We start from the raw sequence: 18,841 nt of genomic DNA, 5'->3' as shown, positions 1-18,841 counted from the left end.
ACACACACACGTGATTCTGTTTTTAACAGATTATACACATATACTTAAATATTTAAATAAAGTAAAAAGGTTCAAAGGGTCCTATACTATAAATACATAAGACCTGTCTAGGGCACATCAACTTATAATTAGTAATGCAATAAAGTAGTTGTTAATAAACATATATGGAATTTCATTAAACCCAACCACAAGAAACCAGTTACATTATATTATAAATGAAAAATATAATATAAAATACTGTACAAATTAAATGAATGCTCAATGCTAACACATTTAATAGCAAAAAATAGCATCCAGCTCTGACACAAACAAAAGATGTCAGGCAGAGACAAAGGAGAGAAGAGGCGAGCAGGCGGTGTTAACCATGACAGATGGCGTCAAAATGTGACGAGGGTCATCCTCCTTTTGTCAGTTGACCCATGGACAGAGGGGTGGGAACACACAGGCTAATTAGGATTTAGTGTTATTATTAATAGCTAATGCCAGAGAAGAACTGCCACACATATGTCATCAGCACGAGAAGACATGGGATGCCACTGTTCTGCATAACAATGCATTTTTTAAACTACTACTATGTACTATCTTGGTGTGTAGCTCAAGAAAACCTCAGAAAATAACCTAATTTTGGCAGACCTGGAATTTTATCAAAATTGTAACTGTAATAATAACATACCATAATTTCACTGTGCTATCCTACACTATTTGTCTCTCTGTGTGCTATAATAGGTCAGATAATTAAATTTAATTGTGATTCTACTTTTATTATTTAGGGGCCAAGAGCAAGGAATGTGTAAAGTAACCTCACTGATGACCACTTTCATCTAGAGGAGAACTGGGCCGAGGTTCAATTTGGGAGATTAAAGAGGATGCCACTCGGCTTTAGACATTGGCACGGGCGGACGGAGAAGCGTTTACATCATCAAAAATAGAACCAATCCATCCCCAATATATGGCCACAGACACTTTTACGACTTTGATGAAATTGCTGACAAAATGTTTGGATAATTTTTTAGGTAGGGTCATTGACATCGTCAGGGGATGTTCGTTTTTTTTGAGTATCTTGGAAACTGGCTACCATCATTGGTGCTCTGAAGGGTAGACCTAAATTTAAAACTCCCCATGACCGGTTGGATGATGCTATTTTATGTATACACAATGTACATTCGGATTGGTTGACCAAAATTATCCCAATTACTATAAAATATCCACATACCATATTGTCGTCACCATCTTAAAGTAATGGCCTAAGTCACCTTTTTGCCAAAATGATTTTCTTGCCTAAATCAGCTCTTTGTGATGCTAGCAACCTCTGGTAAAATCCCCAACATCCTCAGTTGAACAGATCATGTGATCCTACCCGTTTAGTGTAATGGCCTATGTCAAGAGTGTGAATTAGGCCAATTTATTTTGCCTAAGTCACTAGACAAGAGTGACTTAGGCAATTTTATGAGCGTTTCAAGATGGCGGCCACTTCCAAAAAAAAGAAAGTCTACCAAGCTAGTGAAGTTATTGCCATGATGCAGAACTCGTTCCATACTGGTAAGTGACATAGGCCTACCCTTCCTCATGGTCTGTTACAGTAGTGGGAAAAAAAAGAAATGCACTGTTTTGCCTCACTTATTCCAGAATTAATTTGGCCCAAGTCAGGTTCAAAATTTAGTAAATCACAAAGGCATGTTCATAAATTGGCCTAAGTCATCTTATCCTCTTATGTTACACAATTGACTGACATCATTATTTGTATATCAATAGTAATCTATTGTCATAACCTTTGTGTTTGAAATGATTCATAAATATCATATACTCTATATATGGTTCAGTTTTTTCTGTTTTCTGAACAACTTGAAAATATGACTTAGGCCATTACTTTAAGAGGGTGACGTTGTGAAGGTTCTGGTGGGTCCAAAATGGACGAGGTGCAATGGTTTGAAGTTGGACCCAAAAAAAAAAAACACGCACGCAAGGCATTCCTGCTTTAGTCTGTCAAGTAACAACATACTGAAGGTTCTCTCTGCAAAATCACTCTCACACTCTATCTGCAGGTCTATATCTCACTCTGATTGTCCTTTCTCTGCACAACATTAGACCTAGATAAAGGTAGGCCAAATCCAGAAATAATAGCTGAGCCTTGTTTGAAACTATCTGTTTGGGCACATGAATCGAAATCTTCATTCTACATAATAGATATTACAGCCAATCCTAGATTGCATAGGACCACAATATATTATATCTATAACACCGGCAAAATTAAAAAAGAGTGATACATAAATAATGAAGAAACGTTAGGTTTTTTAGTTCTCACTTTATTATGAACGGTATTATTTAACTAGGCTTAATCAGTCGGTTGATTACGTAGTCGGTGAAACTTATCTCATGCACTCCTGACTCACAGGAGCTACAGTATCTATCTTGCAGATGAGAGCAGAGCAGAGCAGTGTTGATGCCGACAGGAAACCATCAAGCAACCTAACATGGTTAGTCAGAGCCCAAGATAGAGCCGTCACACAGGAAGCTCAGCCTCATGAGCCTCTACATTAGCACAGTCTACAAATGATCAATAGTTCCTAATTGTTGACGGACAGGACCAAAGGCATCACAACTAAAGCACATGTAAGTTCCTCCGGTTACAAAGGGATGGCTGAAGAGCGGATGGATGAAGTCTCTCAACCAGCCCGCGAACGTATACTAACCCCCCCAAGAGAGAGTTGGCCTCTGTTTCTGTGTTGTCTAACCTTCAGGACCCCCTCACCACTAGAGTCAACTAGACCCACCAGGACCCCCTAACCACTAGTCAACTAGACCCACCAGGACCCCCTAACCACTAGTCAACTAGACCCACTAGGACCCCCTAACCACTAGTCAACTAGACCCACTAGGACCCCCTAACCACTAGTCAACTAGACCCACCAGGACCCCCTAACCACTAGTCAACTAGACCCACCAGGACCCCCTAACCACTAGTCAACTAGACCCACTAGGACCCCCTAACCACTAGTCAACTAGACCCACCAGGACCCCCTAACCACTAGTCAACTAGACCCACCAGGACCCCCTAACCACTAGTCAACTAGACCCACTAGGACCCCCTAACCACTAGAGTCAACTAGACCCACTAGGACCCCCTAACCACTAGTCAACTAGATTTTTGAAAAACGATGGATAGATGGACACGGATGGATGGTTAAAAATGAATAGATGGATGGAAAGAAGAAATGATAAAGAATGCATGGCCTGAGACGTGTTTCTGAGCTTGTTGTAATATTAACACCCATCAGAAGGAAATTGTTTTATGGTTTACTAGCATAATTTAACTCGCTATCAAGTGTCGGTGGGCAAACTCCAGATGTTCCCGTTTATTCAACAAACTCACTTGCAAAGAACTCTTAATGGGTTTTCCTACAGTAGTAGGCAGGTTCCACCCACAACTGCAAGCTAGCAGTAGTTCTAGCCCCAGGGTGTTTTTCCATTGAGGCCTACAGAAGTAGAAAAGTCAAGCTGCACCTTCAAGCGAACAGCTTAACAACAGCTGGTGGTGACGGTATGAGACTAGAAGGGGACAAATCCACAGAACATGATAAGCAGATAGTTTGGCTGTTATAACTTCCATCACAGTGTTACAATCTTAGGGCGCTGTTCAGTGTCACACATTATCTTCTAACGATACCATTAGCGGAAGGGAACTCTATCGCTTTCTCTGTTCCTGACTTTCTCTTCCTCTCTATCCTGCACACACGCACAGGCCCGCACACAGACACACCAACGCACATACACAAATATACAATCAGACATGCACACGCACACACACAAACACACACACAAAGACATGCACACGCACAAACTCACACAAGCATACACTCACACACATGCACACGGACACACACACACATACACACACACACATACACACAATCACACACACACAAACACGTGTACACACGCACACACATGCACATTCACACACACTCACACACCCATGAAAACTCAAACAAACACATGCAAACGCACATAAACTTACACACACATACAAACATATTTTCTGGACTTCAATATCCCTTTTCATCCTCGAGCAAAAGTATTAAAATAAGAGGAAGAGACAAAGAGGGAGGTGCGAGGGAGATGGAGGAAGAGAGAAGGGCATCCAGGGTAGCTTCAGTATGTATTCACATTCCCAGACATGGAGTGGTGGTTAAGACCAGAGCCCCAGGAATCATCTGCTCTGGTTGTTAAATCTCCCTGGAACCTTCCGTCCTACCCCTCAGACTGACTTATTTTCCCTCTGAGTTGCGCAGCCTCAGAATATTGTACTGCACACTTTTTTTTTTAAAAAGGATTATCTGGAGACACACAGGCTCACACACACGTAAACAAAGCACACAGGCACAAAAAAGTGAAAAAGCAGAGTGGTAGAGTGTTTTACCATGTTTCAGAGGCATCTGCACTGTATACATGGCTGTAGGTTAACGTGCTGTAAACGCGTCCTATTTCAATGTTCCCCCTCACTCAGATACTATCACCCAGGGGTAAAAAGACACATTGCTAGAATGGTAGCACTGTCACTTTTATTCATCCATGTGTTCATGAACATATTTCACTCACACTGATTCAACACTGCAAATTATGAACCCAGGTATTAAATGAAGACAACAATGTGCCGATACTGCTAGGGCTATGGAACTTGTGCTTGCTATAAAACGATTGCCCTTTTTGCCGGTCATTGATTTGTTCTCGCTTGTCCTTCAACTTGACTTTGACGGTACAGTATGCCTGTGTCCCAGTTCCAATACCAGCAATTAAGCTGTGATCTCGTTTAACTATCCTCTATGGAGCAAAAGGTTTAATCCTGGCCACGACTTTTTAATGGATTCTCTATCGGCAGCGACTTCTCCCTGTTGGATATCTGTTCACTCCTGTCAAAACTACTATGTCCTCATTCTGATAGGTTGATGAAGACTTGGTGTATTGCATAGTTTTGGTAAACAATGCAATTGGTAAAACTACAATAAAGAGCAGAGATCTTGGAAATTGTACAGAAATTGCAACATGAATACATTTAAATGGTGTGTTTAATGTACACCTTTACACGTTGTACTGTATTGGCTTTAATTTGCCTTTTATTATACCCCTCACACGCAGCCCCTATGTCACCTGATTTTTATTCCTGCTACCATCAGCAGCCCCGTCTTTCCTCCACCCTTCCCCCGTTGGACGTGGTCCACAACCACAACCAACACTACAGACCACAACGGCAAACTGCCCCTTTTCCCCTGACGGTGTGGAATCCTGCAGGCTTCTTTCTTGCAGACCCATTAAGCAAGCTCAGGCGTTAACAGCATCTTCTATCCCCAAGAGGGTTGGTGCAGTATTCTCTAAGCATTAACTCTTAGCTTGTCTGATAGGCCAAACAATGAGGACATGCCAGAGATTGCTGTCAGTGTAGCAGTCTGTGAGTCCATGGTTTCTGCAGGCTCATGATTCCACCCCATAATAATCCCCTCTGGGAGTGGGGCAGGGCGCTTGAAGCATCCTTGAGACGCTGCAGTAAGAACGCAACACACCTGTATTTGAAACACACCTGCTGCTTAGCCTTTGCCTATCAGCCTTGCTGATACTTAATCATAATAAATGCCTCTGAAAGGATATAGGTTAAAGGTTTTAAAAAAAACTGTCAAATGTCAATGCATTTCCTTTCTTTCATTGTCAGCTGTTTTATTGTACTTGGAAAAAAAACTGAACTGAACCGGGTTCCACCGGGTATCTGCTCACCATATCACCAACAGTCTCAGTCGAACTGCAACTCATCTTTTACATCTACTTTACAACCGTTACCCCTTTTCATCCAAGAAACCATATCTCTCCCTTGCCCATGAATCACCCTGCAAACAAAGAGCCTGGCACCAGAAGCCGCCCCAGACATCTCTGGTCTCAGTTGAATTCGGCACCCGTGGCCAAGCACCAGAGGGCTGGAATGTGAAGGCCAGCTGCCCCTCAGCTGGCTGTTCTCCTCCCCTCCCCGGCCTCTGAAGAACACCGACACCATCCAGCAAACCTGCCTGGGTTTCTATAAAGCAATCAAACAAGTGGACTGCAAGTCATCATGTCCACTGTGGATCAGGTTGCTGTTACAACAGCAGAGCTGAGTCAGGAAGTAGTTATATGCATCTCATTTCACTTGGTTTTGCCATATTATTATTTTGTCACGTATATGTTGATATATGGAACTATATGGAAGTAAAAAGTGCACTTTTAGATTCAACTATGACTTCCAGGATATTTTATTTAAATCCAACTTGATTAAAATATTTTGTGAACTCAAAGTGCTCAGAGGGTCAGATCAGTCTAATCAGAATTGTTGTGTTCTTATACTGTGCTTTATTAGATATCAGTTCAGTCATTAGAAAGACTATATGTATCAGGTTGTGTAAGACTATAGTGCAGGCTGACCTACCACAGTACAGGCCTAATGGATTTATCTGATCGCTTTATGCGGGACGCGTCAGTCGAAATGCTGACGATGGCAGGACAGCGTTACAGCAGCACTTGCACTGCATGATCCCTATAAGAGGCTTATGCCTTTATGATGAGCGCCTATTGGTCCTGCCATTTGGTCACATGACCCTGCCGGAAGTCATGAATAAGTACTGCTAAATAAGTAGTAGCCTATCCAATATTGGATAGACCACAGAAAAACATTTTAAATATGATTTGAGGCAGAGGGTTTAAGAAATGGATTTAGATAAACATGGAAAACATGAAAGAACAGACAGAATATTTGGTTGAGGCAGTGTTATGTTATCTCCCACAGTGTCCTATTTGACATTTCTTGCTTTAAAATAGTATCATTTCCCAGACAAAAAGGGCAGAACAGGACATACAGAGTAAACAGGATGTTTACTCACTCAGCATTATTCCAAGATCATTCAATAATACAGCTAGTACATTGGTGCAGTTTGTTACCACAATAACCTTACGAAGAAGACCATGTAATCACAAAAATAAATGACCCAAAATGTAATCTAAGCATAGTCCTGAACCAAATCCTACCAAACTTTGTTGTATAAAAGTTACAATAATACCTGCCACCAACAGAAATACTTGTGGTTCTAATATGACCTTAAAGCAATATTTTGTGTGGGATGATTCACATGAGTTGGCAGACTATATATATGTATATATATGTGTGTGTGTGTGTGTGTGTGTGTGTGTGTGTGTGTGTGTGTGTGTGTGTGTGTGTGTGTGTGTGTGTGTGTGTGTGTGTCTGTGAATGTGTGTGTTTGTATGTGTGTCTGTGAATGTGTGTTGGTATGTGTGTATCTGTGTGAAATAAAAAGAAAGAGAAAGAAAGATGCGTAGGCAGCAGTATTCCAGCTCTGTTAATGTGTGCTTACTAGCTGACCTCTGACACCTTCTCGTTCTACTCTCTCTCGCACTCACACGCACATCTAATTCCCACCACATTCATTCTGTCTCTGTTTGAGCACATCTCAAACACCTGTACAGTAGCGTTACAAAAATGCTAAATTATATTTCAAAAGTACACATACACAGACACAGACACACACCGCTGCCTCTCTGTGTTTTCCTGCTGAGAATGTGATGTAGGTGACTGAATGCCAGACCTGCTCCTGGGATAGCAGCAGTCCTAATGAACAGCTCATGTTGGGATTTGCACTGCAGTGGTACACACTAGAAACTTCTGCCTGACATGTGCTTCCATAGAGAAAACCTTATTGGGAAATTAAATAGTTATCTTTGAAGTATTTTCCTTATGGGTTGTCGTGTTAGCTAGTGAATTTGGAGGCTTAGCGGTTGTGAAACCAGCCTTAATAAAACTGCCCTCAGTTGATTGTTGGCTTTCACATTCAGTTGTTTAGAAGTGGATGACACAGACTTTTTTACATTCTGAAGTAGAGATGTCCGATATTATCGGCTCACCGATATTATCGGCCCGATATTAGCATAAAAATGTAATATCTGTCAATATCGGTATCGGATTTTTTTTGCCTTAAAACCGATTATTATTATTTATTTATTTTTTATAATTTTTTTTTTTTATAGCTCAAATAAATATTTTCAAAATTGTGCAGTACAGTGCACATTGTAATTGACTCATATTTGTGCATTTATTCAATTAAGGTTATTGAGTTTTAGTTAAAGAAACATACTGCTATGTTGCACATAGTTGTTCAGGTACAATGTTTTATCATTTGTGAAGTCAAGTTTGCCCTATTTGTTGTGGGCATTGTCAAGATTATCTCAGGGAGAGTGTAATCCAAACTGCTGTCTGAGACCATTAAAAAAATAAAAATAAACATGGCACTTTTCCCTTAAATTAAGTTGAAGTATTTTTCTTATTTTGCACAGACAATGTTAACCTTTTCAAAGCCTTGTTGCATTCAAGAATGCATCCAGTGGGGCATCACAATAACATTAAGCATGTTGTGTTAATTCCACAACAGGAGATATGTAATGTTACCTAAATTAGGTTTGAGGAAAAATAACCCAAATATCGACATCGGTATCGGCTGATATCGGAATCGAAAATTTAGAGTTGGACAATATCGCATATCGGATATCGGCAAAAAAGCCAATATCGGACATCCCTATTCTGAAGTAATTGCATTACCAAATTCAACTTTTAATTGCTTCTTCTATCTTCTCATTCACGACAATAAGATAGCCATGGACATGAATTGACAGTTGGAGTGTTTGAGTTTCACACACACACACACACACACACACACACACACACACACACACACACACACACACACACACACATGCACACAAAAATGTTGAAGCCGGTATCTCAATGCTCACACTGTCCCCTCCCAAGACCTTACAGGAAGTACATCCTATGACCTGGCTTTCTATAATTGGAGCGGAGTAATGTGGAACTATTGTAATAAGAGCCATAGGGAATCTTAAAAAGAAACGCACATACAAACACACACACGCACACACACACACACACACACACACACACACACACACACGGACAAGACGCGTACCCACACAAACATTCATTCACTCTGAATGTCTTCCCATGTTAAATGGGGACATTTCCTCTATATTCTGTCTTTCTCTCTCTCTCTCTCTCTCTCGCTCTCGCTCTCTCCCTCTCTAGCTTTTGTCTTCCTCTCGCTCTTTCAATCCATGCATTCCATCATGTGTAACACGGATGATCTCGACAATTGTACAAAAAGTATTTCAAAATAAAGTCTGCACTGTTGTTACTGCCTTGGCATCAGTCTGGATATCAGTGGTGCTCTTAGGCTGCTAGGCAGGTAATTCAGTCATGGATATAACATGCCTGCGTGTAGTGTGTGTGTCTGGGTGTGTGTGATTCCATCTCAATTAAGTTTCCCGGTGGTGGAAGTGTCCGGAGAGCAGGCAGCAGATGTTGTTTATGAAAGTGTGTGTCTGGCTCAGCAGAGGATTGGTGCAGTCGACGGCTAATGTTTTATTTTTGGCATTTAATTAACTTACAACACAAAACATGCATCCTAATCATAGGATGTCATTGCACATTAAACCATTCATTAGTATATTAAAACTCATCATAGAGCGGGTCACCTGCCAGCCTCAGCGACCATGAGCGGGAGCCAACACCGTATACATCCTGAAAATAGTGTCAGACGTCAGTTCTTCTCGACCACATGTGTGTATGCCTTACTTCAGAGGGGCAGGTCCCTCCTTCATAATTGGTGTGTTTGCAGCTCCTTAACGGCAAACACACGGAGCACAGCTTAACAACTTATTTGAAACAACATAGAATCCATGGCAATAGCGCACAAGGTTAATGCCCAGCCTTCACTGAGAGATGCATGTGTCAGTGTGTGTGTGTGCGTGCGTGCCTGCTTGTTTGTGTCCTCGGGTAATAGATCATTTATCAACTTAGCATCCCCATAACCGTTAGTCTGGATTTTCTTGCTTGTGTCTAAGTAACAAAAGAGGGGTGCTTCTAGACCGCATCCTTCTCTGACCAATCCCCCCCCCCCCCCCCCCCCCACATCCCTGCTTGATTCTTGGCGTGCTGCCCTGGCTGTATTCTACCACCGCGGACAACGGGACCGCTTTAAGGGTTGCTATGCGGATCCCAACCCTCCAGCAGCCCAGTGAGGAATTCAGAAGCTCCCTGCCCCTTGTTGTGGCCGTGTCAAAGCCTTGCCAACACTCCTTATTGGCACATTTGAATGGGTCCCTTCCCTTTGTGAAACCCTTTGGAGCTCGCTTTGAATATGAAACGGAAATCAATCCCCCGCCTCCCCGATGGGATTTGACCGCCCATAAAGTGCCTGGCTTGGGTGACCTCCATCTCCTCGAGGGGTCAGTGTTGCATGGCCTTAGCAGTCCCACGGCGGCCATTATGGATCTCCCTAGAGCCCCGTGGACTTGACAGCCCAACGGGATGCCACAGTGGGACATCTGGGTGCAAGGGCCGGGCGCTGGGCCACACGCGTCGTCCCAAGGGCCATGAGATGGGTGGGAATGGAGATGAGGTTTGGCTCAACTGTTCGGTTGAGTGTTGAAAGTGGAGCATTCACACTCAGACACAAACCCACACCCACACAAATGATGTCACATACACATAAATCATCTTTGAACTATATGGTTCATATTTTTTATCATTTTGCTTAATGTCACTAGTTACATCTGTCTACCCCACAAATCATTATTCTTAGAAGATTCTAATCAATATAAATTTAAAAACTGAGATTATTTTACACTTTTGCACAAAATTTGAGGTATAAGACAAAATAAATTCTACATGAAGCCACAATGGCTTCTTATTTCAACCAAATCCTAGGGAGCTATTCTCATAAACAAGCTGTTCCTGTCATTGTCCTCTAGCCCAGCTGTCTAGCCCCTGTGTAAAACGACAGTGGTTGCTGCCATTCTCTGAATGTTATTCAGTTTGAACGGGAATCAAGACACATTGTTTCCGCACAATACGGAAACAAATGTTGGTATGGAAAGAGAATTACCCAAAGAGTGTAATCTGACTCCATATTAACATCTTGTGGATTTAAATAGAGAGTTGCACCAGGTGATACAGTGATACTAATCCATCACTGTAACCCACTGCACATTTCATCTAAAGAAAGATGGCTTTTCCTTTAAAGGTGGGATGTTTCCTTTACTGCTTCCTGCATGTCCAGCTGAGAACGGACACTTGACAATCTTCCACACCTTTTTCCCACTTAAATTAGAACGCATACGTGGGTATTTTAAACGGGTGAAAACCCGCTCAAAAAAGGCAATTGACGCCATGCTCCATCATTACCAGCAGACGAATATGTCTCTCTGTTTATTTCTTTCTCAAACTTGCCAGTGTTGCATCTTGGACGGTACACTTGCCCTAACTTCAACGATCGTCATGGCATCGCGCCGTAAAACGGGTAACATTTTGCGTGCCCACCTGGTTGTGTTATGTCTCCATCACTGCTAATTAACTGCACAGTGATTTTTCCCGAAAATGAATGACCCCTAACCCCTACCTGCAGTATAAGTGCCTTTTAAAAAAGCGGCTGGTAAATAATAAATGGTAATTTTACGTCCGCAATCTGAGTGGGCTAAAGAGCTTTAAGCTCCCAGCCCCTGAAGGTCTTCTGTCTGGCCGTCCCTGGAATGTCAAGGCCAAAAGGTTTTAATCCTACTACGGTCTATTTCCACACACAACCAGAGCATTTAAATGTGCATCTTTCTATTCCTAATTTTTTGGTGGATGACGTAGAATCTTCAAAGTAGTATTGGTCATATTTTCCTCATTACTGTGCGGGTAGAAGTGCATTTTGCCTGCAATTGGAAAGGTCAACACTTTCCCAACAAAATACAAATGCATGTACCACACACACACTAACATAGAGCATCACAGGTTTTTGCCCTGTCAGCATGGGAGCCCCATATGCCCTCCTCCTCCTCCTCCTCTCAAGGTGACTCCTGCTCTGTCTCCAGGCAGAGCTCCAGCTACTAATTTCTCTCTCTCTCTCTCTCTCTCTCTCTCTCTCTCTCTCTCAGTCGCTCGCCTATACTCCCACACAACCACATCCCCTCTCATCACACCACCTTGCTAGATTTATCTACTTTTCTACCAATTCTTTGGAGACGCATCTATTTTCACCTCTGGGGGGGATCTGTGTGGGTGAGGTTAGCGACAAACAGCAGAGCTCCAGTCCAACTTGGGCTCACCTGAAGACCACGCTTACTCTCCACATTGTACAGAACTCTCCCCTGCTACACACACACACACACACACACACACACCATGCTCAGCACACATACACAGATTGAAGCAAAGGGTAAGAAGAGGAAGAGTTGGTAGTAGAAGGGAGTTAGTGTAGGTGTGTGTGTGGGTGTGTGTGTGTGTGTGTGTGTGTGTGTGTGTGTGTGTGTGTGTGTGTGTGTGTGTGTGTGTGTGTGTGTGTGTGTGTGTGTGTGTGTGTGTGTGTGTGTCCAACAGCAGGTGTTTCACCATAAGTGTGAGTAAATAGGCCATTGTCCGGTACCACCACAGGTCATCTATTTAGGTTAAGTCCCACCACGGTTGTACTAATTTCCTATATCAGTCTCTCCCTCCACCGTCTCTCTCTCTTCTTTACTCATTAAGAGGATTTAATTTACTGCTGTTTATAAAGTCTAGGCACACTATCAAGACACCCAAGCACGTGTATGCGCGCACACACAAGTCTACAAGAGCACAATTAGCCCAATATACCGTAATCTCTGTAATATATATATAATCTGGGATAAAGACAACCTAATGCAGCCTGTATTAAAAAACTATGATATTAATATTTAAAGCTTTGCTTAAAAAAGTTGTAAAGTACTTTCCCACTGAATGACATGCATGTGTGCAGGGCTGGATTCCCTGGAGAGGGCGGGCAGAGAGAACCAATACACAGAGAGCTGTAGTTTTCCTGTACATTTGCCATGACTGGCAACCATGTCATGAAAGGCTTTAGAACACCTGTAATAGCAATAGAATCCTTACTGGATCCAAACTGAGATAGTATGACCTTACAAAGGCAATATAAATGATGGATTGGAAGGAGATTACATTTTGGGTATGATATTCCTGTCTGGAACCCAATTAAAAAGACACCTCACACACACACTCAGGCTATACGCACACGCACTAAGAACTACTCGTAAACTTTTTTTGTGTTGTGTACTTATGGCCAATACCAGTTGATATATCAAAAGGGACAATTAAGTACAACATCTTCATCCAATCTTTAAGAGGACAAACCGGAACACAGAATCTGTCGGTTGCATATTTACTCGTTGCTTTTAGCATAGAGGAAAAATTTAAAGTCCAAACAAGACATATATGCAGGGCATGGAATGGAAATGTTCTATCATGCAGAGAGTGTAATCAAGTTGTTTGGAAAAGTCTTTATGCTATCAGGAGGAGTGGGAAACGTGTATGTATCTGCTCCTAAATCTACCTACCTCTATCTGTATCTATCAAACCAAAAATAATAACTGTATCCAAAACACCAGCCATGTGTAGGACTAACCCCCCACACATGCCAGTCCAAGTACACATGTGTACAAACACATGGGCATACACCCACATGCACAGACCCTCACACAAACACACACACAAACAAACACACATCTGACAGGAAACAGCAGTCTGCCTAACTTGTCTTTAAACTCCTTTGACAGACCAGTACAAACCATAGGTTTGTTGCACGCACGAGAAGCCAACCCATCCACCAGTCACCTTCACAGCTCTTATCAACACACCAATACCCACCCAACCCCCCTCCCAGCCTACAGCACTCCAGTCCAGTGTCTTACCTTTGTGACAGTCATGCAGAATCACTGAGCCAGGAGCTGCTTGCTATCTCCCCCGTCAAGCCCAGAGCAACGCCGCAGGAGTGAGGAGAGAGCAATAAGAGGAGACAGAGAGAGACAGAGAGAAGGGGAGAGTGAGAGAGGAGAGGGGAGGGACGGGTTAGCGTCTGGAGCTCTCCAAGTAGCAAGGAGCTGATTGCTGCTCTGCGGCGCGGCGAGGGGCTGGTAGCCGGCGAGCGGTTTGGTTGCTATGACGCGGGAGAAGCTCTGCACTCGGATACACCCCTCCCTCTCACACCCTTCCTCTCCCTCTGGCCCTTTCTTCCTCTCCCTCTCTCTCTCAGACACACACACACACACACACACACACACACACACACACTCAAATGTATACTTGCACACTCACACAGATGATGCGGACAGTGCGGACAGATTCAGTTTAGCACGGTTCTCTGGAAACAACAGAGACGCCATATATTCCTGATCTGATTAGTGACAGGCTAATGGAGATTATGGATGAGGCGGGAGCCCGGACATGGCGGGGAGGGTAGTGTAGTTGTGGTGCGGGACGAGGAGAGGAGAAGGACCGCAGAGGGGGAGGAGGAGGGAGGGGGATAGGCTGCTGTGTCGCAGTCTGCCAACCCGGGCAGGGGCTCAATGTCATCCTCTGGTCATGGAACCAATACCAAGTTCACATTGAACCGCAGGACGCACTACAGTCATCCACAGACCACACAAACATAAACAAACCAAAAAATAAATACAATTTGTCATAAATATGTCTGTATCATGATCTGGTAAGATGATGGTAAAAAAACATGGTGAGATTCCATTTCTATTGCCATGGTTTAGCTGTCTCTGTCTCTAACTGTGGGTTGCCAGGAATGGAGGGCTTCACATGTGCATTCTTGACATGCGTTATGGCGGTTATATGCATCTGAGCATGCTTTGGAGGGAGTGATATCCATTTCAGTTACATGGGTTTAGTTGCAAGGGAGACAGGAGGTTTAATCCGACAGAGTACCTTCTGATCTCACATCTGGACCAGGCCCTCTCCATACCGACCGTTGTAATAGACAGAGTAGGAGGGGCCTATTTCCTCCATTTTTTCAAACACCTTCCCTCATCCCCTTTTACTCTTGTGGATTGGGGTCTCAACCATTACTTGAAGCTTGCAATTATTTAACTCCCCATGTACATAAACGTACATGGGGAGTTAAATAATTGCAAGCTTCAAGCATCAGCAATCTGCATTTGATGACCTCTGAGAATTGACCCTTATGAGAGTTTCTGAGTTGTACTGATTTCTTTTCAGAAATGCTCTCATGCTCCCAGGAGGGAACTGACCTCAGAGTATCTTGCTCCAGTCTGCTCCTGAATATAGTTGGGTTCTTCTAAGTTCATCACAAGATGTGCCCGTGCTCCTTCTGATTGGCGTGGTAAAACATTCATCCATTTGTGGGTCTAGTGGGAGGTCATTGTGTGGGTTGTTCAATCAGCCAAGACATCTGTCCCCAACACCACCTCTCTGCCTCCTTCCTTTCTGTCTCTTTGACCGTGGCTAGTTATTCACCTATATTATCCTCCTCTCTCTGTCAGACAGAGCTCAGCAGGGCTATTCTCTTCATCTCACTCTGACAACTCCTCCTCCACTCCTCCTTGTGGCGAGTCAAAAGTGCAAGCTAGTAGTAATGGTTAATGTATACAGCATGTAGACATGAAGGCCCTTATGCTAAATGCCAAAAGCTCTTCAGCTCAAAAATGTTTCAGATCTCATTTTCCTGTTGGTTTCAACCCTGTAACTATTTTGAGCACTGTGGAATAGAAGTAATTGGTATTTATTTTGTACTATTTATTATTGTATATTGATGCATTTATCAGTCGACTAATCCTTTGTAAATGTGTGTGTGTTTGTGTGTGTGTGTGTGTGTGTGTGTGTGTGTGTGTGTGTGTGTGTGTGTGTGTGTGTGTGTGTGTGTGTGTGTGTGTGTGTGTGGGTGCGTTGTATGTGAAGGGAAATAGAGCAAAGGGCAAGAGACGGATACAGAATTACATTGTGTATTGTTGTTTGAATATGAGCAGAGCCGCTGTTAGTTCATTGTGGTTAAACCGCTCCCCCACTGTGTGGTCTTCTCCCTCCTTTCCCATGTCTCTTCCTATAGGAAATCTCAGGGCTGTCCTCCGTGTTTATACTTACAGTGTTTCCTGTTTGCAATAATACTGTTTCCTGCAGGCAGAATATGCTTTGAATTCAAAACAGTTGCCATTAAAAGGTTCATTGATCCTATTGTAGCCTGCACAATCTGAAATGATTTCAATGTTTTTATTAATTGTACTGTTGTTTTATTGTTTAATTTCACTGGACACTACACATAGCCTGCCCTACATGATTTATGTAGGGCCAATGGGAAAGGTCTTATAACAGTGATCATTGCTCTTTAGAATATACCTACTGAAAGTTTAAATGTGTTTGTTAAAACCAGTGAGACTTGAAGAACGTAACATTACTTACTGTGAAAATGTATAAAACGTCCCTCAGAAGGTATCCCCATTTGTGACCCAACACTCCGTATTATCAGGTCTACTCATTTTGGAAAACCCATTATTTGTTGCACAAGATTTGTGTCAACCACATTGCAATGTACAATTCTGTGTTACAACGCTAAACATTATTTGAAATTGAGTTTGAAATGGTGATTCTGACTGATTAATCAATATGTCAAATCATAATCCGATATCCTTGTGATGGCGGACGCTGCCAGTTTTGATTTACACAGTAGATGCGTTGTATTTTGGTTCCCTCTAGTGGCTAAAGTACATAGTTACGTAAAATTGTAAGATTGGAGGCATCGTTGTAGGACAAACACAGGTGTCGCTCATTACACTCATTATGGGTCTGTATACAATGAACGTGTCGTAGACTGAACTACTGAAGATATCGCACATTGATAGTGGACGATTAATCTTGGCAGTTGAAAGTTGCATACTACTACTATTTTTTAGCTACACTATTTCTCCTGATGACACCAATGTGAATAGTGTTTATACATAGTCTAACAGCATAAATTACAATATTTTAGATACTGGGATAAATCCTTCACTATTGCACATTGTCTTCAAGATTATTACAAATTTTCCATATAAATTACCACAACCCCTGAACTCAACCCTATATATTCTAATAACCCTAAAATCCTGATTACAATTTTGTTGTAGGGGTCATTTATTTATTATTACAAATATAAGATAAAAATATTTATTTTTGGTGTATCCATCCATCAACAGGAGGCACTAGCTTCCCGTGTCTAAAACCGATTACTCACCAACACACAGACACACACGCACACACACACACGCACACACACACGCACACACACACACACACACACACACACACACACACACACACACACACACACACACACACACACACACACACACACACACACACACACTATATCATTCTACTGAGATCTCTCCTCCCATCCCTGTCCTCGCCGTCTATCCCAGCCAGTCCAGATCCCCCATCAACCACTTTAGCTTCCAGAAGATCCCCCCCCCCCCCCCCCCCTCCTCCCCTAATCCTGCACGCAAAAATTGTTACTCTAGTGGAACTTTTAAAGATGTCAGGCTCAGATTTCCTCTTCCCAAGTGTTCCAGCCAGCCGCAGTCTGCATGCAAACCACTTCCTCTATCTTCCAGGCGAATGAATCAGAGAGGGGGGTTTGGTGTAGACTACACGGGCTGACTTCTGTACCTTCACACATCAAAATGGTTTGTCCACTCACCACCACCTTACTGTCTCAACACCAGCCCACTGTTTCCAGCACCACCCTGCTACAACCCCACCCGAATGACTAACCAATACCCTACTCTCTCGCCACCACCTTACTGTATCACCACGATTCTGAAACCTCACCACCACCCTACTGTCCCCTCACTACCCCCCTTCTCACCTATTTCCATTACAGTCCAACACCCTACTGTCCCAACACCACCGTCCCAGTGCCCGACCACCACCCCTATGGTCGATCAAGCTGAGTGTTGATGTGTCCCTGAGCAAGACCCTTAACTGCTCCTGACGAGCTGGCTGTCGCCTTGCATGGTTGACTCTGCCGTCGGTGTGTCAATGTGTGTATTAACCGATGTAAGTCGCTTTGGATAGAAGCGTCTGCTAAATGCCCTAATTGTCCCAATTACCACCACTCCAATCTCTCACCACCTCCCTACTGTCCCCTCACCACCCAGCATTAAGTTTGTGAATGTCCTATCGAGGGAAGACCTTGGTCTAACATGCACTGGTTGGTTTTTGAATCGCTTAAAAGATGGGCTATTCAGGTAACCACCCCTAGAAACTCCCCCTAATTGGTTCCCATGGGGGCTCCATATAAATCCAGCTATAAATGTGATCAAGCAAACCAGAGTTTCTGATCGTGTGTGTGTGTATGTGTGCCATAGAATAATTGGTTCAATAAATAAATACGAGGCCCATTCAGAAAGTAGACACTGTATATGTATCAAGTAGCACAAAGTCACTCCGCTATATGAGTCACTACGTTTTTTCTGCTCATTCTTAGCATTTTTCCAAGTGAGTGTATAAGCCCCCTACCCTCCCAAAAACTCTTTCCCTTCCGAGAAACTCATATTTGTTCTATTATTTCACCTGTGGGTTAAAGGGGCAGATTTATGGATTCTTCCATTGGGAAGAAGGAGAAGACCGAAAATAACATCTCTTGTCACCACACCCCCACTGAGCCCACCTCTTGTCCAAATGGACCTTGACTCATGTGAGAGAGAGAGACAGAAATTAATTTATATTATTCTCTCTTTAGATGTATTTCAACATGTCATTCTCAGCAGCCGTCTCTGTGTCATGATGTCTACTATAAAAAAACAGTCAAAAACACATGATATGCAGATGTGCAGACTACTAACACACACAAAGCACAAACACAGACACAAACACACACACACACACACGCACACATGCACTGTCAATGACAGCAGCAGCATGAAAGCTTGACATGTGGAAGCATTT

The 18,841-nt window shown here is 42.9% G+C and overlaps 1 protein-coding gene across 1 annotated transcript in view; it reads right to left on the bottom strand.

Moving 5' to 3' along the window:
* Positions 1-14,090, bottom strand: part of coro2ba (coronin, actin binding protein, 2Ba) — a 34,255-nt gene extending 20,165 nt beyond the window's left edge. Inside the window, exon 1 of the mRNA XM_030376870.1 lies at positions 13,807-14,090. Within this exon, the coding sequence (XP_030232730.1) occupies positions 13,807-13,821 (15 nt within the window). The 5' untranslated portion in view covers positions 13,822-14,090. The remainder of the gene's footprint in view (positions 1-13,806) is intronic.
* Positions 14,091-18,841: the final 4,751 nt, after the last annotated feature.

The sequence above is a fragment of the Gadus morhua genome, chromosome 14 (genome assembly GCF_902167405.1).
Source record: "Gadus morhua chromosome 14, gadMor3.0, whole genome shotgun sequence".
Classification (NCBI taxonomy): Eukaryota; Metazoa; Chordata; class Actinopteri; order Gadiformes; family Gadidae; genus Gadus; species Gadus morhua.
This window is presented reverse-complemented; position numbering and strand designations above follow the sequence as displayed.